The sequence below is a fragment of the Lampris incognitus genome, chromosome 8 (assembly GCF_029633865.1).
Source record: "Lampris incognitus isolate fLamInc1 chromosome 8, fLamInc1.hap2, whole genome shotgun sequence".
Lineage (NCBI taxonomy): Eukaryota > Metazoa > Chordata > Actinopteri > Lampriformes > Lampridae > Lampris > Lampris incognitus.
In genome coordinates this window covers 47,751,602-47,778,463 of record NC_079218.1, presented here as the reverse complement: position 1 = coordinate 47,778,463, position 26,862 = coordinate 47,751,602, and the positions used below count along the sequence as shown (strand labels likewise).

At 47.6% G+C, this 26,862-nt stretch overlaps 1 protein-coding gene across 1 annotated transcript in view; it reads left to right on the top strand.

Annotated features, from left to right (window-relative positions):
* Positions 1 to 26,862, top strand: part of grm5a (glutamate receptor, metabotropic 5a) — a 53,723-nt gene that overhangs the window by 7,516 nt on the left and 19,345 nt on the right. The window contains exons 4-6 of the mRNA XM_056284890.1: positions 1,068 to 1,329; positions 1,469 to 1,583; positions 13,279 to 13,528. Coding sequence (XP_056140865.1) covers positions 1,068 to 1,329; positions 1,469 to 1,583; positions 13,279 to 13,528 — 627 coding nt within the window. The remainder of the gene's footprint in view (positions 1 to 1,067; positions 1,330 to 1,468; positions 1,584 to 13,278; positions 13,529 to 26,862) is intronic.

The following is a 26,862-nucleotide window of genomic DNA, read 5'->3' as shown; positions in this document are numbered from 1 at the left end:
CCTCACCCAGTACCGCCCATGCAGCGTCTTTGTCCGCGTCTGCCTCTAAGTTTGTCTTCGTTTGATGGCTGGGAGAGCTGGCGCTGGATCCGCTAGGGGGAGCTTGGTCTGCTGCGTCCTGTGGGCCCAGGGACCATTGGCCCTGCCCGGAGCTGCGCCCGAAGAGGTAACACCGTGGGCGGTCTGACAGGACGCGGAAGCGGGGCAGGCTAAGCTAACTGCTAGCTCATGCATACCGGCAGTTCCTACAACACAGAGGGCAGTCTGGCGGTGGCCTCACCTAGCCTTGACTGTGATTTTAGTGTCGTGTGGAGGTGTGTCGAAGGTGTCTGGCTGAGGGAGCCTGGTAGGCTGGATCCTGTGGGCCCGAGGACCACGGCTCTGGCCGGAGCTGCGCCCGAAGAGGTAACACCGTGGGCAGTCTGGTAGGGCGCGGAAGCGGGGCAGGCTAAGCTAACTGCTAGCTCATGCATACCAGCAGTTCCTACAACACAGAGGGCGGTCTGGCAGTGGCCTCACCTAGCCTTGACTGTGATTTTAGTGTCGTGTGGAGGTGTGTCGAAGGTGTGTGGCTGAGGCAGCCTGGTAGGCTGCATCCTGTGGGCCCGAGGACCACGGCTCTGACCGGAGCTGCGCCCGAAGAGGTAACACTGTGGGCAGTCTGACAGGACACGGAGGCGGGACAGGCTAAGCTAACTGCTAGCTCATGCAGACCGGCAGTTCCGACAGTCCTCCTGGCTGGAGTTCGTTCTCCTGGACAGTGATTTATTTATTTTTTTGTGGTTTAGTTTAGATATACGTATGTGTTAGTGTGGATATGTGTGTTCTTGTAGTTCTTGTTGTTTTTGTCTTTGTGTTGCACTGCTGTGTCGTTTCAGTTCATGTGCATAAGTGCATGAAATTAAATTACAAAGTGTTTTTGATTCTGAATTCTGAGTAATTGGGGGGAAAGGGTGCCTTATTAGCCCCACTGGCCTTTCTTTGTTGTTGCTCTCAACACTTCCTGTTCAATGTCTCAGCTCACCCTTGAACCAAAACAACAACATGCATTTATCTGTCTACCCAAGGGACTCCTGCTGGCACTCTGCAGTGGCTCTGGAGCAGAGCATCGAGTTCATCCGGGATACACTGGTGTCCAACGAAGAAGAGGAAAGCCAGAGCAAGTGTACAGGACAAGAGGGGAGCATGTTGCCACAGGGGAAAAAGCCCATCGTGGGGCTGATTGGACCGGGGTCCAGCTCTGTAGCCATCCAGGTCCAAAATCTCCTCCAGCTTTTCAACATCCCACAGATCGCTTATTCCGCCACCAGCATGGATCTCAGCGACAAGGTAGGGGAGCGCTCAGCCAGGTCTGCACCGTAAACTCGAGCTATCCTCAAACGAGGCATGCATGCATAGAAACCCAGGCCAGGTTTGCACGCAGACCACATACTCGGCTCTAAACGAGCGTTCTCGTTCACTCCACTAGAGTCTGTTTAAGTACTTTATGAGAGTGGTGCCATCAGATGCCCAGCAGGCCAGAGCGATGGTGGACATCGTCAAGAGATACAACTGGAGTTACGTATCTGCAATACACACGGAGGGTAAGACTGTGTGTGTGTGTGTGTGTGTGTCTGTGTGTGTGAAAGAGAGAGCAGAAGTGACCCCCCCACTTTTTCCCCCCTTCCCCCCAATTGTATCCGGCCGATTACCCCACTCTTCCGAGCCGTCCCGGTCGCTGCTCTGCCCCCTCTGTCGATCCGGGGAGGGCTGCAGACTACCACATGCCTCCTCCGATACATGAGGAGTCACCAGCCGCTTCTTTTCACCTGACAGTGAGGAGTTTCACCAGGGGGGGCGTAGCGCGTGGGAGGATCACGCTATTTCCTCCAGTCCACCCCCCCCCAACAAGCACCCCCACCGACCAGAGGAGGCGCTAGTGCAGCGACCAGGACACACACCCACATCCGGCTTCCCACCTGCAGACACGGCCAGTTGTGTCTGTAGGGACGCCCGACCAATCAGGAGGTAGCATCCCCGTGTTGGTAGGCAACGGAATAGACCCCCCCACGCTACCCGGATGCCCCAGATCTCTTTTTAATGAAGCGTCATAAGCGTGAAATTCACTTGCCTCTCACTCCCTCTCCTCTTCTTTTCTTTTCACAACGATACACGGATGGCTGGGACGACGCTTGTATCGGACGCATGCGCGGTGCCAAGCTTCTGCGCCTGGCCCGAATTTAACTTCCGCTCTGTGTTTGCCTGTCCCTGGCTACATGGCACCGGCTACGAACCGGAGTGAAAGTTGAACTGCTGAAATGTTCCGGTTCCCTTAAGAAGAGGCGTGGATCACCGCTGTACGGAGAGGCCTGGCAGCCAGGCAAGAAATCGAGGCTCTGTAGCACTCGCTGTCAAGTAAAAACCTCCTAAGTGATAGCTAACGGCTAACACAGTAATGCTACTAGTTGGTACGCCTTAGCTTCGTTGCGAACTGACCTTAGGATACCTGTTTCCTATGACTTGACAGCTTTAACATTGCCTGATCCTTTTCTGTTGTGGTAACCCAGTGTAACCGGTTATTTTTTCTTGCCCGGTGCGGGATTCGATACGACTGTATTGCACCACAAGGTGACATCACTAACCGCTCGGCTAAAGGGTCAGACCCGTTAGTTTACAGTCGTCACCCTCTCCCGGAAGCGCTTTGTTATTCCCGCGCTCCGAAGAGACTTCTGAGGATCTGCACACTTCCGGATCCCACCGCTGCCACCAATGTAACCGGTTCTTTTCTTGCCCGGTGCGGGATTCGGTACGGGGTGTACTGCACCACAAGGCGACATCACTAACCGCTCGGCTAAAGGGTCAGACCCGTTAGCTAGGGGCTAACGTGTCTTATTAGTAGTTTACACTAGCAAGGTCGGCACGGTGGCCCAGGGGTTAGCGCTGTTGCCTCCCAGCAAGAAGGTCTAGGGTTCGAATCCCGGGGTTGTGCTCCGGTTTCCCCCCCACAGTCCAAAGACGTGCAGGACAGGGGAATCGGACTTACTAAATTGTCCCTAGGTGTGAATGTGTCGGCCCTGAGATGGACTGGCGACCTGCCCTGGGTGCTTCCCCGCCTGCCGCCCTATGCCTGCTGGGATAGGCTCCAGCGTCCCTAATTAGGATAAGCAGCTTGGAAAATGGATGGATGGATAACCTAGCAAGATGAGCCACGATGTTTTTCAATCAATGCATGCTATACAATTAAATCACATAGTGGTTCTATTGCACCAGTAGGCCACATATGCTGCCCACTAGTCCACGTTTGTGTCTCTTTTTAAGCAATGCCATTGAAAGAGTGCACTTTTTACGCAGGAATGTGCATGTAACCAGAATAGTTATGGATTATGCAAGGATTGTATGCTCAGCAAGGTGCACATTCCCTCTCGACTAGGTATTCAAAGACCTGTACCTGACTGACCTCCGCTAAACCAGACGGGTCCGTAGAAAAATGTTCTTCTCTCTGCATTTTCTTGAACAGGTCTGGGAGTGTAACGTTATCACATTTGACTTTGGCCAAGTAAAGCTTATTTTCTTCAACTGGTAACCCCAAATTATACTGGCTAGACATTTTTAACTTGCTAGCTAATACAATTTACTCATTATCTATTTTGCATGTTATCAGAAATAATCTAAAGAGACTCTGTTCTTATTGATTGTTTGCGGAAGTCTGCCTGAAGTTAAGTTTGGGGCATAATAACGCACATGCGCAGTAACGTTTGTTTATGTTGTTACCTTTGAAAGTGACTGTATCACACATATAAAATCAACCTGCATATTTTTGATACTTTCTCTTTGGTAGTTCTTGTCTCACTTGTACAAACACTACTGCTACTACTATTACTACTACTATTACTACTACTACTACTACTACTTTAGGTTGCTCCAGTTAGGGGTCGCCACAGCGGATCATCCATTTCCATGTTGTCTCTCTGTATCTTCCTCTGTCACACCAGCCACCTGCATGTCCTCCCTCACCACATCCATAAACCTCCTCTTTAGCCTACCTCTTCTCCTCTTCCCTGGCAGCTCCATATTCAGCATCCTTCGCCCAGTATACCCAGTATCTCTCCTCCACACATGTCCAAACCATCTCAATCTTGTCTCTCTTGCTTTGTCTCCAAACCGTCCAACCTGAGCGGTCCCTCTAATATACTCCTTCCTAATCTTGTCCTTCTTCGTCACTCCCAATGAAAATCTTAGCATCTTCAGCTCTGCCACCTCCAGCTCCGCCTCCTGTCTTTTCATCAGTGCCACTGCCTCCAAACCATACAACATAGCTGGTCTCACCACCATCTTGTAAACCTTCCCTTTAACTCTTGCTGGTACCCTTCTGTCACAAATCACTCCTGACACTCTTCTCAATCCACTCCACCTGCACTCTTTTCTCCACCTCTCTTCCACACTCCCCTTTACTTTGAACAGTTGACCCCAAGTATTTGAACTCATACACCTTCATCACCTCTACTCCTTGTATGCTCGCGATTCCACTGTCCTCCCTCTCATTCACACATATGTATCCATCTTGCTCCTAATGACCTTTACTCCTCTTCTCTCCAGTGCATATCTCCACCTCTCCAGGCTCTCCTCAACCATGTAACTACTTCTGAACTTCTGTGTACTTCTCCACAACATCCTCAAAGCAAACTTCACATCTGTGCTGCTCTTTCATGGCATGAAGCCATCCTGCTGCTCGCTAATCATCACCTCTCCTCTTAACCTAGCTTCTATTACTCTTTCCCATGTCTTCATGCTGTGGCTGATCAACTTTATATCTCTGCAGTTACTACAGTTCTGCACATCACCCTTTTACTTTTCCACTCCCCAGGCATCCTCTCACTTTCCAAGATTGCGTTAAACAATCTACGTAGTTAAAAACTCCACTGCCATCTCTCCTAAACACCTCCATGCCTCCACAGGTATGTCATCTGGACCAACCACCTTTCCACTCTTCATCCTCTTCATAGCTGCGCTCACTTCCTCCTTGCTAATCCACCGCACTTCCAGATTCACTATCCCCACATCGTCCAACCTTCTCTCCCGCTCTCTCATTTTCTTCATTCATCAGCCCCTCAGAGTACTCCTTCCACCTTCTCAACACACTCTCTTCGCTTGTCTGCACATTTCCATCTCTATCTTTCATCGCCCTAATCTGCTGCACATCCTTCCTAGTTCGGTCCCTCTTTCTACCCAATTGGTACAAGTCCTTTTCGCCTTCCATAGTGTCCCAACCTCTCATGCATCTCACCATACGCCTTTTCGTTTGCCTTCACCACCTCTCTCTTCACTTAACACTGCATCTCCTTGTACTCCTGTCTACTTTCTTCATCTCTCTGACTACCCCACTTCTTCTTTGCAACCTCTTCCTCTGTATACTTTGCTGTTATTCCTAATTCCACCACCAAGTCTTCTTGTCTTCCTTCCTCTGTCCAGATGACATACCTTCCTAGCTGTCTCCCTCACTAGTTGTTGCTCAACCATCTGGCAACTCTTCACTACCACCCAGTGCCTTTCTTAACTCTTCCCTGAACTCCACACAAGAGTCTTCCTTCTTCCACTTCCACTATTTGATCCTTGGCTTTGCCTTCACTCGCTTCCTCTTCTTGGTCACCAAAGTCATCCTACAGACCGCAATCTGATGATATGTAGCTATGTTCTCCCCCTGACACTACCTTGCAGTCTCCCCGTCCCTTTCCCATCGTGCCTCTTACATAAGATATAGTCCACCTGTGTGTGCTTTCCTCCACTCTTATACGTCACTTTGTGTTCCTCCCTCTTCTTGAAATATGTATTCACCACAGCCATTTCCATCCTTTTCGCAAAATCCACCACCATCTGTCCTTCCACATTCCTCTCCTTAACTCCATACCTGCCATCACCTCCTCATCACCTCTATTTCCTTCACCAACATGCCCATTGAAGTCCGCTCCAATCACCACTCTCTCCTCCTTGGGTACCCTCGCCACCACTTCATCCAACTCACTCCAGAATTCTTCTTTCTCTTCCATCTCATACCCAACTTGTGGAACATATGCACTAATAACTTTCATCAGTACCCTTCGATTTCCAGCTTCATACTCATCACTTTGTCCAACACTATCTTCACCTAAAACACACTCTTGACATACTCTTCCATCAGAATTACCCCTACCCAATTTCTCCTCCCATCTGTACCATGGTAGAAGAGTTTGAACCCACCTCTGACTCTCCTGGCCTTACCCCCTTCCACCTGGTCTCTTGCGCATACAGTATATCTACCTTCCTTCTCTCCATCATATCAGCCAGCTCTCTCCCTTTGCCAGACATAGCGCCAACATTCAAAGTTTTGACTCTCACCTCCACACTCCTACACTTCCTCCTCTCTAGCTGCCTCGGGACATGCCTTCCCCCTGTCCTTCTCCTACGCCCAACAGTAGCATAGTTTCCATTGGCATCCTGCTGGCCAACAGTAGCGGTGGCAGTCATTGTTACCCCGGGCCTCGACCAATCCGGTATGGAAACCTGATTTATGATCCACATATTTGATTTGGCAAAGGTTTAATGCCGGATGCCTTTCCTGACGCAACCCTCCCCATTTATCCGGGCTTGGGACCGGCACCAAGAATACACTGGCTTGTGCATCCTCATTGGCCGGGTTGTCACTTGTACAAACACAAAGGCCCGAAAATAGAATTGTACTTTGATGCAAACAGCGGACGGACTCTTCTATGAGTGCCTGTTTATAAAATCTGAAAGCAAATCTGTAGGTTTACATCTGTAGATTTCCTGGTAGATGTAGTTACGATTAATCTTGATGCCAACCCCTAAAATATATATATATATATATATTTCACTTGCGTTGTTTATCAGAAATAAGTCATAGTAATATTTACCACAGAATGGGATACTGCATAACTTTCCAGTGTGTGTCCATCTGTGTATGTATGCACCATTGTGGCGGTCGAGAACGAACACAAGACAGCAGTAGTGATCGATGTAGCAATCCCGAGCGACGGCAGCATCAGGAAGAAAGAGCACGAGAAGCTAGAGAACTACCAAGGGCTGAGGGAAGAACTAGATCAGATGTGGAAGGTGAAATCCACAGTAGTCCCAGTGGTAATAGGAGCACTAGGGGCTGTGACTCCTAAACTGGGAGGGCAGATTCAGGGACAACATCTGAGGTCTCTGTCCATAAGAGTGCAGTCCTTGGAACAGCTGTGCAGAACCCTCAAACTCCCAGGCCTCTGGTAGAGGACCCGGGCTTGAGGAAGACACACACCACCCCTAAAAGTGTGAGAGGGAGATTTATATATTGCAATATTTGTGAATATGTGTGAACAGACTTTAAGGTAAAGAACTGTGAAAGAAGTAGAGCTGTAGGCTGGCTTTTTTTATTTTTACTTTCCGTTTTAGTTAAAAGTTGGTTCTGCTAGAAGAATACACACAACTGATACAACACGTTTGTGAATTGGGTTTTGTGTTATATGTGAAATTCCACATCTTTGTATGGTCATACAACATTCTCTCTGCTTGACTGAAAGTGTACACAAGTCTGTCATCGGTCAGGTGAACTCCAACAGCTTGTCAGTGTCTCTCAGTTTGTCAGTCAGTTTCTGGCCAATGAGGAGGGAAGTATAAGCTTGTTTCTGGCATCGTCGTGTGGGGTGCGGGGAGGTGTGTCGAGGGTGTCTGGCTGGGAGAGCTAGCATTAGATCGGCCGAGGGAGCCCGGTCTGCTGCATCCGGTGGGCCCAAGGACCACAACCTTTGCCCGGAGCTACACCCGAAGAGGAAACATCGAGGGCGGTCTGACAGGACACGGAAGCGGGGCAGGCTAAGCTAACTGCTAGCCCATGCGGACCGGCAGTTCCGACAGTCATCCTGGCTGGCGTTCTCTCTCTGGCCAGTGGATTTTTTATTTTTATTTTGGATATATGTGTTAGTGTGGATATGTGTGTTCTTGCAGTTTTTGGATATGTGATTTTGTCTTTGTGTTGCACTGCTGTTGGCTGGGGGAAACGATATTTCATGTGCTTGCATAGACATGAACTGAAACGACACAGTGTTCCTGATTCCTGAAGCTTTACAGCACTTAGGCGGGGTATGGTTTGATGATTGGTAGTGATTGGGTTGGTCCACAAACCTTGACCTTAGTGTTGAACATTCTTTAAGGAAGGACAGTTACATAAAACATCTCTAATGGAAGCAGCTATTTGACAGCCCCTGTGAAATAACCACATTCAAATCTTACTCCTTTATGCTGGAGGCGGGGATTATTATCTCAGTTTATGGACTATGAGATTTTACAAAAGTGGCTGTACGCTTAGAAATCCTGACACCTCCGCAAGAGTAACCCTCGTATATTAGATATATATTTGCGTGGTTACCAAAATAGCACAGTGTCAAGTAAAGTCAAGTCAATGATGCGGAGTTTAGAGACCTTAAGGTCCCTTTGCCTCCTCTCGCTCTCCCCCTCTGTCTTTCTCATTTGCACACATGCATATTCACTGCTCCATGTGGAGGAGGATATTCACTAGATTAGAAGCTGTGAAAGTTCAAACTATGGAATGCAGCATGGATCTTGTACATTTCTCTGTTTCTGTTGTTTTTAAAAGACGTTTCCCTTTGATTTTTTATTTTGAGATACTTTATTGATCCCCGTAGGGAAATTACGCTCTGCATTCAACCCATCCTAGGTGTGTAGCTGGGAGTAGTGGGCAGGTGCCGTGCAGCGCCCGGGGACCAACTCTAGTTTGTCTTGCCATGCCTTGCTCAGGGGCACAGGCAGGAGTATTAACCCCAACATGCATGTCTTTTTGGCTCGATGCTGTTTTAAGCCCCCAACGTACTCTTCAAGGCAGCACTGCATGGAAGGCACTCCCCGCCCCCTACAGTTTCAGCCAATCACAGCACTGGCGCTAACCCTAACCCTAAGCAGTGCTGTGATTGAGAGTACGTTGGGGGCTTAAAACACCATCGAAAGCCTCTTTGATGGTAGGGGAAACCGGAGCACCCGGAGAAAACCCACCGCAGACACGGGGAGAACATGCCATCTCCACACAGAGGACGACCTGGGATGACCCCCGAGGTTGGACAACCCCAGGGTTCGAACCCAGGGCCTTCTTGCTGTGAGGCGAGCGCGCTAACCACTGCGTCACCGTGCCGCCCAAGTGAAGTGGAAACAAAAAAGTTCCACACCGATATCCAGCAATAATCTACCCTTTTATTGACCAAGAGAGAGAGAGAGAGAGAGAGAGCTCTCCTAATGACTCATAGCAGCATGTGACTTGGTTAACCATCTGGCTCCAGTGGTGAAGGGCATACAGCCACCCACTGAAGGTGCCAGCTTATGTCTTCACACACACCCGTACGCTCCCCCCCCCCCCCACTGGCTCTCTTCGTCTTTCACTTTACAAGGAGAGCACCAACTGCCCCTTCATACCCCTGTAAATCTCCCGACTGCAGGGATCACCAAAAGCTGGGACGGTCATGACAAATTAGCTGATATCCTATCTGTGAGTTCTCTTCCTGCTCATGGTTAACAAGGCTTTCAAGGGAACATCTGCAATGGCCACTGGCCCGTGAAGGTATCACAGTGTACCGTTGCCGTGATTGGCCGCTGATTGAATTCTCTTATTATTGAGAGAAATGCTTTTTATGACTTCATGTCATCCGTCGTCGATGTTTCATTGACGTGACCTGGTCAGGGGAGTAAATTTACAGCGAATTCAGTAAAAGCTCGTTCATTGCCTACCAACGCGGGATCGGTGGTTTGAATCCCGTGTTACCTTCGGCTTGGCCGGCTGTCCCTACAGACACAATTGGCCATGTCTGCGGGTGGGAAGCCGGATGTGGGTGTGTGTCCTGGTTGCTGCACTAGCGCCTCCTCTGGTTGGTCGGGGCGCCTGTTGAGGGGAGAGGGGGAACTGGGGGGTATAGCATGATCCTCCGGCACGCTACGTCCCCCTGGTGAAACGCCTCACTGTCAGGGGACAAGAAGCAGCTGGCGACTCCACATGTCTCGGAGGAGGCATGTGGTAGTCTGCAGAGGGGGTGGAGCAGTGATCAGGACAGCTCGGAAGAGTGGGGTAATTGGCCAGATACAACTGGGGAGAAAAGGGGGGAAAAAGGTCATTTGGGTATGGAGCTGAGACCATTCTCAATTGAAGTGTTACATGACAAAGCACCCAATATATCTGTGTTGTTGTGTTTATTTTATTTATTTGTGTTGAGGGAGTGGGGGTTTCGTTGAATTTACGAATGTGCAGGATGGTATTGTCTAAGATGTCGTGGAGAAAATCTGAAACAAGGTGGTGTCTCCTCCAAGTAGAGCCTCGTGTGCCTTTACTCAGAGGCCCCTGGCCCCCTCCGTCACAACTCCCAAGAACGTCAACAACAAAATAAAGGCTGATAGCCTTTAGAGTTTCCAACTCTTTTTAACCTTTCTATGGCTTTCTGACCATGTGATCAAAGAATAAATCCCTCCCAGAAAGAACAAGTGCTAAATCCCGATTGGATCATAATTCCTATAGAAAAACAGTAAGCTGGTGTGTGAGGATATACATGTGTTACATTGTATAAAGAGGATTTGGAACAACGGCTTTTTGCATGCCTAGTGTTGTTTCCTTTTTCCATGTAAAAACATCTCACGTGACCCTCTCATTAGGAGGCAGGTTTTAGGCACTGGTTCCCATTCCACAGATTGTCTGAATAGTTCGGACTCAGAAACACTTCATTTGTCATTTCATTTCATACACTTGTGCACATGAAATGGAACATTGTTTCCCCCAGCCCACAGCAGTGCAACACAAAGACACAAACACATAACTAAACTAACACATAGTATATCTAAACAAAAAAAAAATCACTGTCCAGGAGAATGAACACCAGCCAGGATGACTGCTGGTCTGCATGGGCTAGCAGCTAGCTTAGCCTGCCCCGCTTCTGTGTCCTGTCAGACCGCCCTTGGTGTCTCCTCTTCAGGTGCAGCTCCGGTCAAGGCCGGGGTCTTTGGGCCCACATGACGCAGCAGACCAAGCTCCCTCAGCTGATCCAATGCCAGCTCTCCCAGCCAGACACCTTCGACACCCCTCCCAGCACTCTACGCAATGCCACTTAAAACACAGTCAAGGCTAGGCGAGGCCGCCGCCAGACCACCCTCAGTGTTATCAGGACTGCCGGTCTGCATGGGCTAGCAGTTAGCTTAGCCTGCCCCGCTTCTGTGTCCTGTCAGACCGCCCTCGTGTTACCTCTTCAGGTGCAGCTCCGGTCAAGGCCGGGGTCTTTGGGCCCACATGACGCAGCAGACCAAGCTCCCTCAGCTGATCCAATGCCAGCTCTCCCAGCCAGACACCTTCGACACCCCTCCCAGCACTCTACGCAATGCCACTTAAAACACAGTCAAGGCTAGGCGAGGCCGCCGCCAGACCACCCTCAGTGTTATCAGGGCTGCCGGTCTGCATGGGCTAGCAGTTAGCTTAGCCTGCCCCGCTTCTGTGTCCTGTCAGACCGCCCTTGGTGTCTCCTCTTCAGGTGCAGCTCCGGTCAAGGCCGTGGTCTTTGGGCCCACACGACGCAGCAGACCAAGCTCCCTCAGCTGATCCAATGCCAGCTCTCCCAGCCAGACACCTTCGACACCCCTCCCAGCACTCTACGCAATGCCACTTAAAACACAGTCAAGGCTAGGCGAGGCCACCGCCAGACCACCCTCAGTGTTATCAGGACTGCTGGTCTGCATGGGCTAGCAGTTAGCTTAGCCTGTCCCGCTTCCGCGTCCTGTCAGACCGCCCTCGTGTTACCTCTTCGGGCTCAACTCTAGGCAGGGCCGTGGTCCCTGGGCTCACAGCAGACCAAGCTCTCCCAGCCGATCCAGCGCCAGCTCTCCCAGCCATCAAACGAAGACAAACGTAGACGTGGACAAAGACACTGCATGGACGGTACTGGGTGAGGCCGCCACAATTGCATATCTGTGCCGCCATCTTCCCACACCAGATCTGGGTGAGGCCGCTGCAAACTTTAGAATTTGCCCCTCCATCTTCCCACACCTGAAGCGGAAGCGGATTTCCTTACCAGTTTTGTGGAAACTTATTCACTCGACATGTGATAGGTTAGAGATTATGGAAGCATGAGTTGTGACTTGACCGTGGTCATCTGTATGGATGTGAACGAGATTCAATGGCTGCTGAAGTACCCTTGATCACAGCACCCGGTCCCCCATGAAGAGCAACCGGTTGAGACAGCTCAGGTTTACTGTGGCTGGGGAAGCAGGACTGAGCCTGCTCCATCAACCCTCCCTTGGACAAAGGAAGCTCAAAAATTAATTTTTGTCTCCGCACCTGGAGGCTTGCCATAATATAACACCAAAACCTGATCCCTAGCTCCTACACCTAGTACTAGAAAGATGCTTTCTTATCGTTTTAACTCAAAGCCCTGAAATGCCGTCATGCTCCCAGAGGGAGAATAGATTTTCGCAGCAACAGAAATGAGGTGACCTGGTTTCTGTGAAAATGGGGGAGTCTCCCCCCTGACTGTTCATGTAATGGGGACATCGTACACCAGATTCTGGGGCATTGTGTTGGCATACCACCCAAATGGTTGTTTGCCTGTTCTGTTTGCATGTCTCTCTCTCTCTCTCTCTCTCTCTCTCTCTCTCTCTCTCTCTCTCTCTCTCCTCTCTCTCTCTCTCTCTCTCTCTCTCTCTCTCTCTCTCTCTCTCTCTCCATCCCTCTCCATCCCTCTCCGTCCCTCTTTTTCTCCATCCCTCACCTCTCTCTCTCTCTCTCTCTCTCTCTCTCTCTCTCTCTCTCTCTCTCTCTCTCTCTCTCTCTCTCTCTCTCTCTCTCTCTCTCTCTCTCTCTCTCTCTCTCTCTCTCTCTCTGTGTTTGTTTGTAAACATCTACTAAAATCGAATATGTGTGGGTGTGTGCATACATTTATGCATGTGTGCTCATTTTTTGTGTGAGCACGACTCAGAGAGACCGGTATACATATATTTATGCAGACTGTAATTTAAGCTTCAACTTGAAAGTGGGACATCAGTAGAAGTGATAGACTTCACATTCTTAATGCTAGTTAACTCAACTGAATTAGCAGATGTCAAAAGTGATTTTTGTTACCGGGGGCCCCGGTGAGTCCGAGAATTTTGCAGCAGTCCTGGCTGTACGAGCTCATTTTTCACTTCAAAAGCCCGTCTGTCTCCTGCAGCAGCAGCAGCAGCAGCAAACCCACGGCTTTGTTTCTATCACACATGTGAACACCTGACCCGTGCATGTGGTTCCCCTGCTAGGTAATTATGGAGAGAGTGGGATGGAAGCGTTCAAAGACATGGCAGCGAAGGAAGGCATCTGCATCGCCCACTCGGATAAGATCTACAGCAACGCCGAGGAGCAGAGCTTCGACAAGCTGCTGGAGAAGCTGCGAGGCCACCTGCCCAAGGCCAGGGTGGTGGCCTGTTTCTGTGAGGGCATGACCGTGCGGGGCATATTAATGGCCATGAGACGCCGACGCCTGGTCGGAGAGTTTCTCCTGGTGGGCAGGTGAGCCAAGGACCACACACCTGCACAATGTTCCCTTTAACATCTGATCATAGGCCAACTATATATAAAAGGCACGCTCGCATTTTACCCATAGCCACGAGTTTTTGACATGTCCTCACTTCCTTGAGACTCCCTCACTGTCACCCAGTTGTTTGTTTTGGGATGTGTACATTGAAATGATTATTTGAAATGTTTTAAGAATCAGCTTTTTTTCCCATTTATTTGTCGTCAATCACATTAAATCCCAGTGTGAAATCTCTTCAGATACCCAGCAGCAACACCAAACGAGGTATTCATCATCACTGGGTCCATCTTTGTCTTCTCTTCATCATCCTCATCATCATCATCCTCATCAGCTTAGGCCAGTCCCGTATCTCCTACAGGAGGTAAATAATGCTAATTTTTGAACTTCTTCCCGCCTCCTGCAACGGTGACAAATATGTCATGAAGCTATCAGGAAATGTCTTGGAATTACCCCAGAATATGCAGATCAGGTGACCCAACTGAGGTAGAGCTGTGTGCAATGCTGTTCCCAGTGGGTCAGACAGGAGGGTACTTGAATGCACCCCTTATGCTAGGCTCTGCTAGCTAGTATGACGAGTTCACGTGCAGAACTTCCGCGTGCACATCATATATACAAAACAGGCACAAAATGGGTTTCACAAAAGAATTTACATAGGCGCAATGTCTAATGTAATTCTAAAAATACCCCATTATGTTAAGGGACAGGTTCCTTAAGAGCTGGGGGGGGGGAGCTGAACATTTTCATGAATTTTCCTGGGGGGGGAATTGTCACTATTTGAAATTGCACAACGCTATTCATAGATCCGTTGATCTTCGGAGAGAAGGGATGATGGGATCGGTGCCGGAGGCAGAAAGTCTTGTGGCTGAGGGAGCAAGAGAGGGAAAAAAAGGGGGAAGAGGGAGAGGTTTGGTTTGGTTTGCTGGAGGTTTCGCTCTCTCAGAGTAACGGGTTTTATTTTAAGGTTTTTTGGTCTCTGGATCAGCCTCGTCCCTGGTGTTCTAAAAATGCCTTTTCTCATTAAGAGCGATGTATGTAGGCTGTCGCTCAAACCTGACGGCAGGAAAAACGCGAAATAACCTTGAACTACATACTGCACTGCTTCACGCTACTGCCGTCCACATGGAGAGACAGTCAGGCGTTCTGTCTCGTGGATGTGCACTTCCTGTTACGAGGTGCTCTTGGTTTAATGGGTCTCGGTGTCTCTGATCGTTTTCTGCTGATTGGGTTAATGGTGGCCTGTTGGAGCCAGTGCTGCAGCCAACCGCCTGGACTTGAACCCATGGGGGGGATTTGTGTCCACGCACAAACCTGCACACAAATACACTACTACATCGTCAGCCTCAGTTTGGGCGTAGGTTTCAGTCTTTCGTCATGATCACCATCGTTCTTCGTTAAGGCCTTAGACGTGGCCTTGACTTGACTCGGCTTCTACCAGTCACTGTGTATTCGTAGTGCACAGGCAATGCAAAGACGTTTGTAAGGGACCCTTGTCACTTGCTTACTTTCCAAAGAAATCACAGAACTTGGGATATCACAGGAACCAGGGACGCCAGGTGTCTTTTGTGATGCAGTTGCTACCCTCCTGGTGATGCGATCATATCTGTCGCTATCGATTAGTTAAGCAGAAAGATGTATTTGGGAAATCAACCCTAATCAACAGGACCAACTTTCAGCTTTCTGTCTGTCTGTCTCTCTCTCAGCATCAGCACGCATGCAATGCATGCCGAGTTCAAGTTATGAGGATGCTGGAAGCTGAGCTCCCATGGGGGCGGGGGGGGATCTCTGCTCCCATGAAAGCAGTAAGACAGACACAGCCAATTGAGTTACTTTTGTGAAAATGTTGAATCGACATTATGCCGGGTAGCTTATAGATATATGAAAGTGATGTGATCAGCTAGAGGTGAGTCGTGATTAGATTACTGGCAACTGTAGTGCCCGAGAAGCCTTTTCCGACAGAAACTGTTTACCATTTGCCAAGCAGTGAAGTAAACATCAGAGATGCTTTGCTACAAGCAGAAACTGCAGGAGCTACTTAAGGTGTCTCAGGTTACTCCTCTTGATGGCGTTCCTTGGTGGCAGGTTGGTCAGAGCAGTCACGTTGCGGTGAACCCTTCTGCATCTTCAGCAGGTATCTCAGGGTCACAAACGTTTCACCCCTTAGCCTGTATGCCTCGCCTGAGTGGGGCAGCAAAGACCATGTTAGCCTTCGCCTGCAAGAGGGATCCAACTGCGGGCTCTCGTCAACCACAACCATCTTGAGCTGGTCTCAGCTGCCATGGCTATCTCACCAACGGCCGGCCTCGGTTGTCTGGGTTCCAGGCCATCTTCTGTAGGAAATGAGGTTGCTTACCATCCTTTGATGAGAGCGTCATCGATCAAATCCTGGTACTTGGCTTTCTTCTGTTGGTGAGAGATGGCTAGCCTGTCCTCCCAGGGCACGGTTTTTGTGCTCCTGGATAGAAGTACCATGTCTGGTCGGAGTGAGGTCACTGCCACCTCTTCCGGAAAGACAAGTCTCTTCTTCAGGTCCACTTGCATCTCCCAGTCAGAGTCTTGATGCAAAATGGATCCACGGGTTCTTGGCAGTTGTTCTTACAACTGAACAAATCCACTGTGGAGTGGATCTCTTCAGTTTTAAGAAACTTTAAAATTTTACTCTTTTGCTGTTTTTCCCCAATTGATTTTATTCTATCTGTCATTTCACGTCTTCCTTGAAAGGAACCCACCAAAGTCCTTGCATGTCTTACTAACCACAAATCTTGCACGACATTTGTTCCCAGTTGTGAAATTGGAGACGGCGAGATGTGTGCTGGGTTGCGCGTGCCTGAATTAACGCATTTAAAGGACAGAGTTTAACGTGCAATCGATCTGTCTTTTGAAAAGATGCTCTCTAACGAAGGGTCCAGTTATTACAGCTGCAGAACCAAACACAACATAAACACCGAGCAGCTCTGAGTAGGCTGGTCCTGTCTCTGCAGCTCTGAGTAGGCTGGTCCCGTCTCTGTGGACACGCTTGTTGCTATTATTAAGTGAGATCGAGCCAACCCACTCCGTTTCCCTCGACGAGCTGCTGGTGCTCTCACAAAGGGGCGAGACAGAAATTAGCCTTTACAAACAAAGAGATGACTGGTATCACACACACAGTCATTCAGGACTGCCATCTGCGAAAGTAGAAAAGACAACTAAGAGATGAATATTTTTTTTCCACGATTCACAACGAGCCATGACACCGGTGACTTTGCGTCATCATGGGATGTGATACCCACAAATTAGATCTGTTTATGTCTGGTGGGTTGCATCAATACAATATATTTGTTTATTTATTTACTGGAACGTCCCCCCCTTTTTCTCCCCAATTGTACTTGGCCAATTCAACCCGCTCTTCCGAGCCGTCCCGGTCTCTGCTCCACCCCCCTCTGCCGATCCGGGGAGGGCTGCGAACCACCACATGCCTCCTCCGATACATGTGGAGGTTTCTTTACACCTGACAGTGAGGCGTTTCACCAAGGGGACGTAGTGCGTGGGAGGATCACGCTGTCCCCCCCCCCCCCCGCCCCCGAACAGGCCCCCCCGACCGACCAGAGGAGGCGCTAGTGCAGCGACCAGGACGCATACTCACATCCGGCTTCCCACCCGCAGGCCAATCGTGTCTGTAGGGATGCCCGACCAAGCCGGGGGTAACACGGGGATTCGAACTGGCGATCCCCGTGTTGGTAGGTAATGATATAATAGACCGCTCTGCTACCCGGACGCCACATGAATACAATCCGAATGGTTCCACAAACAGCGGATAAAGAGTTCAGCCGAGGCCAGTCCGTGCTGTGTATCCATCCATCTGCAATGTTCGGCGTGCTGCTACTCCATGTACTCTGCCATGCTGTGCTGAGAACAGTCCTAACCAGTCCTGCTCATGTTGTCATAAAGATTCTATTTCATTCTATTTTCTTATATTGTTATTTGGGTAAGTCACCCCCCCCCAGCCCAGCATCATTGTAGACTACTCTATAGCTCTCACATTGCCACTTAGGTAATGAGTTGGCAAAAAAGTTACCTCTTACTGCTGTAAGAGGCTAACTAAGTGCACAATGTGTGCGCATATTTATGTTTGTGAGTATTTGTGTGTGTGTGTGTGTGTGTGTGTGTGTGTGTGTGTGTGTGTGTGTGTGTGTGTGTGTGTGTGTCTACAGTACTGTAGGTGGTGTAGCAGCACCCAGCATGCAGCACATTGCCCTTCCAGGTCAGCGTGTGGGTTTTCAAGCTCTCGTTCAAGAGTGATTCAAACTATCCGCGGTTGCGGCCCTCCGCGCTTTCATAGGCATCCCTGCCTTTTTTTATATACCCAGCTCTCCATTTCTGTGCCTGCTTCTCAAAGGATGAGTTATGAAACAAACTCCTGCCTCACCCAGAGAATTGAAGCATGGTGGAAAAAAAAAAACCTCACCCACGCTACTGTTGTATAATGCCAGCCACTGTAAGTTTAGCTAAGTTTTTCAAAAGGGTTTTTTATTAGCTCCTCTTGCCAGTTGGAGAGAGATGTGTATCTGTTGTGATGCGGTGTTTGCTCACAAGTGTGTGCACATTCACATGTATAGAGAATTGATCTTCTCTTTCTCTTTGAGGGTAGGCAAGAAACCAGAGACTAGTAATAGATTCTAAACTGGCAATATTTTGGGCACTATCTCTGCCCATGGCCCCAGTCAGGTCTCAGTCTAACATCGAAACACATTAAATGATTGTTCAACAATTTACAAGTTTAAATAACCATAAATGCTAAAGACACAATTTGTGATTTTTCTCCCTCAGTAAATCGTTATTTCATCCGCCTGGATCATGGAGTCAGGTTGCATAGCACTAACTTGCATGCCATGGTTGGAGACACTCTCCAGTCCAGTGGTGCCCAGACCTGCTCCTGGAGAGCTACCCTCCTGCCGGTTTTCACTCCAACCCTGATTTAACACATCTGCTTCAATTAATCGAGGTCTTGGTCAGTAGGTAATTAGTAGAATCACGGCAGGATGGTAGCTCTCCAGGAGCAGGATTTAGCACCACTGCTCCAGTCTCTGCATACCTCTGTTGACATTTTTTTTCAGCACTTTCTGCTTTATTTTAACAGTGAAAGTAGAGAGAGGTCACATGGGGAGAGCGAGATAGGGGATGACATGCAGCAAAGGGCCTGGGCAGGATTCAAACCCAGGTGGCTGTGGTAAGGACTCAGCCTTATGTGGCACGCGCTCTACCAGGGCACCCCAGTGTTGAACATTTTTCGATCAGGTTGCACCGACACTGGTACAGTTATTGTTTCAACTCTTCTCAAAAACAGATCATAACGTAAACGATATTTTGTTTCATTTCATGTACGCAAGTACATGAAGTGAACTGACAGTGTTCCTAATTCCTGATTCCTGATAAGCTCCACAAGCACAGGCCTTAATCTAAGCTTCCTATATTAACTCAACTATTAGACAAAGCAGGCTACATAAAATTATTATTACGTGTTCCAGGCTCAGCACAGGACCGAAACTGTTTCGCTCAAAATTATGAATGATGCTCTTTTAAATCTCAGATTCTGATAGATGTACTGTTGTTTTTATATCTGTTTGCTACAATTGATATTGTAGATGGTGCCATTTATGTTGGCTGCCTTTTTTAAATGGGTGGGATTAACTGCCACTGTTTTACCATGGTTTAATTCTTTCTGCTCAAACAGGCAATTTGCAGTTTGTCCCCTACTCGAATGAAATTGGGGTGGGGGCTATGGATCTGTCTTTGTCCGTTTGTTTGTTCATTCTTTTGTTTTGTTTCTCACGCTGAAGTACTCCATGTCTGCCACAATGTGGGGGGTCTAACAAAAAGTATTGGCAAGCATAGGGAATAAAGCAACAAAACAAATCTATCATTTTGGCCCTTGTGTTTCTGATATTACACAAGCAGAAGGTTTATGGTGCTCTGCTGATCAATGCATCATAGGTAGGGGATGTTACGATTCTGTTGACTTGTTTTCAAGTAACTCTGCCTTTTTCCCTGATCCTATTACTTGGGGTCGCAGAAAGTTGAATCAGTTCATCTGCACACAACATTTATGGAGAGAAACGTTTCATCACTCAGCTAAGTGACCTCTTCAGTCTCAGCTGACTGCAGGTATCCCCACCCTTATAAACAATACAGTGGCGTAACAACTGTTTTGTGAAGAGAAACATTAAACTTGAGATGACAAGGCATTAAGACATGTATCATAAGAAGAGAACAGGGCTTAGTATGGAGCCCTGAGGAACCCCAGGGGTGTCGGAACAGTTGAGACACTATTTTCCAAACACCACGTCTCAGTTCCTTTCAAACCCCAAAACGCGCTGCACCAGAAATTGGTCCACCCCAAGGACTGGGTCCTCCGGCACAAACAGAGCAATATAGTGTATGCTGTTAAGTGCCAGGAGGATTGCCGTGACTTGTACATTGGGGAAACCAAACAGACGCTGGCCAAGAGGAAGATACAACACAGAAGAGCTTATGTGTCAGGCCAGGACTCCACAGTCTACACCCATCTACAGGCCAGTGGCCACTCTTTCAAGGATGAGGATGTACACATCCTTGACAGCGAGGAATGCTGGTTTGAACAGGGAGTCAAAGAGGCCATCTGTGTGAAGAGGGAACAACCATCCCTGAACCGGGGGGGGGGGGGGGCTAAGAGTACATCTGTCACCATCTTACAATGCTGTGTTTGCAACTATTCCCCAATCCTCTGTGAACATGGCCATCCAAACTCTACTGTTTCTCAACCCAGTCCTCAAGGACCCCCTATCCTGCAGATTTTCATTGTAACCCTGCATAGGTAGCCCTGCTTGTACTTACTCGACCAATCATCTCGCAGCACTTAATTATGCAAGGTGTGCAACATCTGACAAAATTCATTGCTGATTGGTTGAATAACTACAAACAGGTACCTATTCAGGGTTGCAAAGAAAATACGCAGGATAGGGGTTCCTTGAGGACTGGGTTGAGAAACGCTGCTCTAGTTAGTGGTCACGGTAATTTCCATATGAAACCAATCATTGGTTTCGGCCGTTATGCCACTGTATTGTTTACAAGGGTGGAAATACCTGCAGTCAGTTTAGACTGAAGAGGTCACTTAAGGCCAATTCAGTCTTGAGGTACCATACACGGACCGTACTCCGCTGGGGTCCGTGCGGACAAAAATGAGGTAATAGCGGGCCCCAGCATAATAGCGGACCCCGGCATACGTCCGCCTGTCCATGTCTGCACGAAGCTCAACTTTTGTGACCAGCATACCTGGCGCTTGCGTACCGGTGTCACATAAAAACATGGCTTGGCATGAAACTGTTTCACATCGACATGCATATGTGGCACCGGAAACCTTCTTTAGTTTCTTCTTCGTGGCTTTACAACTTTTATACAGTATGGAGACGATGTTTTTCCTCATCCGTACTTCTCATATCCCTCACCAACATGCTGAACTCCCCCTCTATCCCTCCCCTCGTTAAGTGGTTGAACATACCACCTCCGCGAGGTTTTTCTTTCCAGCATAGCCTGGCAACAGAGCAGCTCTTCTTCCTCATCCGCGGACAGCACCGTGTTGTTTACAGTCTGTAACTTCTGGCGGAAAGGGAAAACGACGCGCAAAGATTGTGGGAAATGTAGACCTTGGGTATGCGTTGGTACGACTGGACTATGAAAAGACTATGAAAAGGTGTGGTCCGTCCGCACAGTGTATGCACCATGTCCTGATAGACTATCTGACCGCCCTCAGCTGAGTGATGAAATGTTTCTTCCCGTAAACATTGTGCCCAGATGAACTGATTCAGCTTTCTGTGTTTTCCTTACCTGGCTTTTTGAGCATGCATCAAGACTTGCTGACTGTCTGCCATAAGCAGTCTGGGTGTTATAACTTTGTAAAGCTTAATGAAAAAAAAAAAGCTTGCAGGGATCACATGAGATCAACATTGGAGCCCTGTGGCTTTCAATATAATGCTCCTGGGGAAGGGGGGGGGGGATAACATCACATTTTTGCCTCGGACCAAAAACCGCTTTTATCAGCTTGGGAATAGTGCTTAAATTAGATCTGCCATCATTAGATTTAACTATTCTAACATCCTCTGTAACCCATACAAAGTGCTGCAACCTGTTACCGAACCAATACCACAACTTACCAAAGCATAACGTGGCAGCCTTGTTTTAGCTTCCCTGCACTGGTCGTTTGTGACATGTACAAAGGATTTTACTCAAGTCAGCTCCACTCAACTTTATTCATATAGCACTTTACACACAACACAGTTGATCCCGAAGGGCTTTACAGCACACACAGAGGAAAACAAAAGAGAGAAACAAACACGAGAGAAGAAAAAATAGAATAATAATATTAATAATAGTAATAATAACAGTGATGATCATGATAAATAAATAATTAATAACTAATAATAGTAAAGGCACATGGACACACAGAGCCCATAAAGACAACACAGGCCTACAGAGACTTCAGCAGAAATACCTGAGCTGGTTGAGTTAGGCACAGTTAAAAGTAAGTGAGTAAAAGTGTGTTTTAAGATGACTCTTGAAACTCACAATAGTAGGGGAGAATCAGGTGGCGGGAAGAAGAGAATTACGTAATTTTGAGGCAGCGATAGAGAAGGCCCCATCCTCACAACACTCTGTCCTGGATCTTGGGACAGACAGAAGTCTTTGGTCAGATGATCTCAGTTCTCTCACAGTGTGATACGGGGACAGGGGTCCTGTTATGTAAGAGGGGACGAGACCGTTTAACACTTTGCAGACAAGCATCTGGATTTTATAAACGATGCTGTAGCTGACAGGCAGCCAGTGTAGGGAGGCGAGAATGGGAGTAATTTTAGGATTTCATTTAATGACTTTTTAAGTTGCAGAGTTCACCTAAGAACATAAAATGAGGCCTTGGATTTTCAGAACAAACCACCCTTGTTGGTTCATAGTCCAGTCTGAAGTCTGCTGGTGACCATGTCTTTGCCATCAGGGCTCCTAGACATTGGAACGGCATGAGTGTAACTTACTTCTTTACTATCTTCTTCTCTCCTCATCATTTTACACTTGATTTCTTGAAATGCTTTTAGATCCCCTACAGTTCAATAACTTCCTGTTTTATCATTGACAGCTCTTCATCTGCCAAGCCTCCTTCCTGCACGGTTTTAGAAAGCACTACATAGATAAAACTGAGTTTCAACCATAGTCCTCCGTCACCCTTTCTGGTTCGAGAGTCCGCCGCAGTTTTGCATGCATAATATCCCAGAATATTCGTGTGGTTAAAAAAGGACGCAGTATTGTAGCTGGAAAGCGCAACAGGTTGTGTGAGTTTTCATGGAGATGTCTGAATGGGAACACCTGCTTGATGTTTGCGTCTTCCCTTTAAATGGGTTTCACCGTCTGGTTCTACTCAAACTCTCCGAAGAAGGCAAGATGCCAAAATGCGTCGGAGCGCATTTCATTATGCTCTATATAAGTACTGGGAAATGAAATAAAGGATTTTTAACAATTGTTCTTCACTTCAGGCTGAGTGCCTTGGTTCTGCCCTCGTGTTTTTCAGTGCTGTGTGACTTTGCCGTGAAAGGAATGATACGGGATCGTTTTCTTTGGCTTGTAATTGGAAGCGGGCCTAGTATCGACTGCAAAATTTCCATTGAGTCGCTAATCTTGCATATCATTTACACCGTAGCCTCATTAAACCCCTGAAACTGACATTGTAAAGTAGATGCGTTGGCATCGGTTCAGCAGAGCTAAATATAGCTCGTCTGAATCATGTTTTCTACCAGCCAACAACCCGGGAAAAGCAAGCTAGGAATGCTCCAAAGCTCTGGTTAAAAGGTTGATTTGTCTGAGCATGGTTAAGGTGATAAAGCGCATCATACTTGGGCCTCTGTTGATGGTGTTTCTGTGACTTCCTGCCTCGGATATAAGAGAGAATACAAAGAGAGAAAATTGATTAGGGTGTGGAAAGACATATTTTGCCAATTTTCTTAACAATGGTGATCGTGGCCAACTTAAGCCAACTTAAGGACTGTGTTTGGGTTTGACGCTGTTTCTGGATCAAGCAGAACGGTACGCCAGTACTTGGGGTAATATGGGGGGGGAACTGGGCTTACAATCAGTGGAGCAATGTGAGAAGACGAGCAGGGAAAAAAGTTCAAGAACTGATAGAATCAGTAGAAAATGAGCAGGAAAGTACAAAATACGATGAAAACGTGGACAGAGGCTTTAATATTGAATAGGGATCAACCGGCATGGTGGCGCAATGGTTAATGCGGTCGCCTCACAGCAAGACGGAGCAGTCTTCGAACCCCAGGGTCGTCTAACCTTGGGGGGGGGGGTCGTCCCACGTCGTCCTCTGTGTGGAGTTTGCATGTTCTCCCCGTGACTGCGTGAGTTTCCTCTGGGTGCTCCGGTTTCCTCCCACGGTTCAAAGACGTGTAGGTCAGGTGTTTCAGCCGTACTAAATTGTCCCTAGGTGTGAGCGGCCTGTCCAGGGTGTCTCTCCGCCTGCTGCCCAGTGACTGCTGGAATAGGCTCCAGCATCCCCGTGACCCTCAGCAGGCTAAGCAGTTTGGATAATGGATGGATGGATGATGATCATGGCTCAGTAAGGTGTCCCTACAGACACAATTGGCTATGTCTGCGGGTGAAAAAAAAGGGGAACCCCCCCCAGCCCCCCACCCAAAAAAAAAAGATAATCATAATTTGGATTAAAAAAAGTACAGCTTCTTCCCCCACCCCCACCCCCCCCCACATCTTTGCAGATGGTACAGCTAAACATGAGACTAAATATCAGTGTGTGAGTAAATGAGTTAGAAGCCAAGTTCACGAGGGGCCCACACAAAAGCTCAGCTGAAGACAGATGGCAGAAGCTGGTCATGTGGCCGGGTCACATGCTGGCTGTTTGTGATTCATGTATTCTTGAACGGTGTTTCAAAAGGCCGTAATCCGTTTTATCGGTGGACATGAGGACACCTGTTGAAGGAGGGGATGTGTCTTTCAGTTGCCAACACAATAGCATACCAGATTTAATGTTTTATCCCTCAGTTCTCAGGGAAAATCTCAATTCCCCTACCGATGAGTGATAAACACAACCACAGCTGTGTCTGATAGGTCAGATTTAATGAATAGAGGTTTTCATGGTGGCGATGGTAGTTTGTGTGTATGCGCGTGTGTGTTTGTGTGTGGGGAGTGCCGGTTGGGTGTCGATACTGTGCAATGACTTTGTCCTTACGATTAGATGGTCTACATCGTGCATATGATGTATGTGATTTACAAAAGCCAAATTACGGTTGATTTTTTGTTAAGAAAAGGGTCAAGCAAAAGCTCAAATTTGCATACCACTACTTAAAATTTTAAAGCAGAAAAACTCCTCCAACTGCTGCTCGTCCTTGTGGGTATCTCAGCTCTTTAGTTTAAATGAAGGATTTTGGGTGATTGCTGGGGGGGAGGGGGAACTGGGGGGAATAGCGTGAGCCTCCCACGCACTACGGCCCCCTGGTGAAACTCCTCACTGTCGGGTGAAAAGAAGTGTCTGGTGATTGCACATGTATCGGAGGAGGCATGTAGTAGTCTGCAGCCCTCCCCGGATCAGCAGAGGGTGTGGAGCAGAGATTGGAATGGCTCAGAAGAGTGGGAAATTGGCTGGGGAATTAAGAAAATCACAAATATATATATATATATATATATATATATATATATATATATATATATATATATATATATATATATATATACACTACCGTTCAAAAGTTTGGGATCACCCAAACAATTTCGTGTTTTCCATGAAAAGTCACACTTATTCACCACCATATGTTGTGAAATGAATAGAAAATAGAGTCAAGACATTGACAAGGTTAGAAATAATGATTTGTATTTGAAATAAGATTTTTTTTACATCAAACTTTGCTTTCGTCAAAGAATCCTCCATTTGCAGCAATTACAGCATTGCAGACCTTTGGCATTCTAGCTGTTAATTTGTTGAGGTAATCTGGAGAAATTGCACCCCACGCTTCCAGAAGCAGCTCCCACAAGTTGGATTGGTTGGATGGGCACTTCTTTGAGCAGATTGAGTTTCTGGAGCATCACATTTGTGGGGTCAATTAAACGCTCAAAATGGCCAGAAAAAGAGAACTTTCATCTGAAACTCGACAGTCTATTCTTGTTCTTAGAAATGAAGGCTATTCCATGCGAGAAATTGCTAAGAAATTGAAGATTTCCTACACCGGTGTGTACTACTCCCTTCAGAGGACAGCACAAACAGGCTCTAACAGGTACTATTTAATGAAGATGCCAGTTGGGGACCTGTGAGGCGTCTGTTTCTCAAACTAGAGACTCTAATGTACTTATCTTCTTGCTCAGTTGTGCAACGCGGCCTCCCACTTCTTTTTCTACTCTGGTTAGAGCCTGTTTGTGCTGTCCTCTGAAGGGAGTAGTACACACCGGTGTAGGAAATCTTCAATTTCTTAGCAATTTCTCGCATGGAATAGCCTTCATTTCTAAGAACAAGAATAGACTGTCGAGTTTCAGATGAAAGTTCTCTTTTTCTGGCCATTTTGAGCGTTTAATTGACCCCACAAATGTGATGCTCCAGAAACTCAATCTGCTCAAAGAAGTGCCCATCCAACCAATCCAACTTGTGGGAGCTGCTTCTGGAAGCGTGGGGTGCAATTTCTCCAGATTACCTCAACAAATTAACAGCTAGAATGCCAAAGGTCTGCAATGCTGTAATTGCTGCAAATGGAGGATTCTTTGACGAAAGCAAAGTTTGATGTAAAAAAAATCTTATTTCAAATACAAATCATTATTTCTAACCTTGTCAATGTCTTGACTCTATTTTCTATTCATTTCACAACATATGGTGGTGAATAAGTGTGACTTTTCATGGAAAACACGAAATTGTTTGGGTGATCCCAAACTTTTGAACGGTAGTGTATATATATATATATATATATATATATATATATATATATATATATATATGAACACAGCAGAAAAAGGATATGGTGAAAGATTCAGATTATGGTATTTCTTCTGCTTCTGGTGTGGGAATATGGCTGCGCAAATTCACATTTGCAGCGGCCTCACCCAGTGCCGGTGTGGGGAGATGGCGGCCTCACCCAGAACCGTCCATGCAGTGTCTTTGTCCACGTCTGTGTCTAAGTTTTGTCTTCGTTTGATGGCTGGGAGAGCTGGCGCTGGATTGGCTGGGAGAGCGGGCAAGCTAAGCTACCTGCTAGCCTATGCAGACCGGCAGTTCCAATAGCACTGAGGGCGGCCTGGCAACGGCCTCACCTGGCGT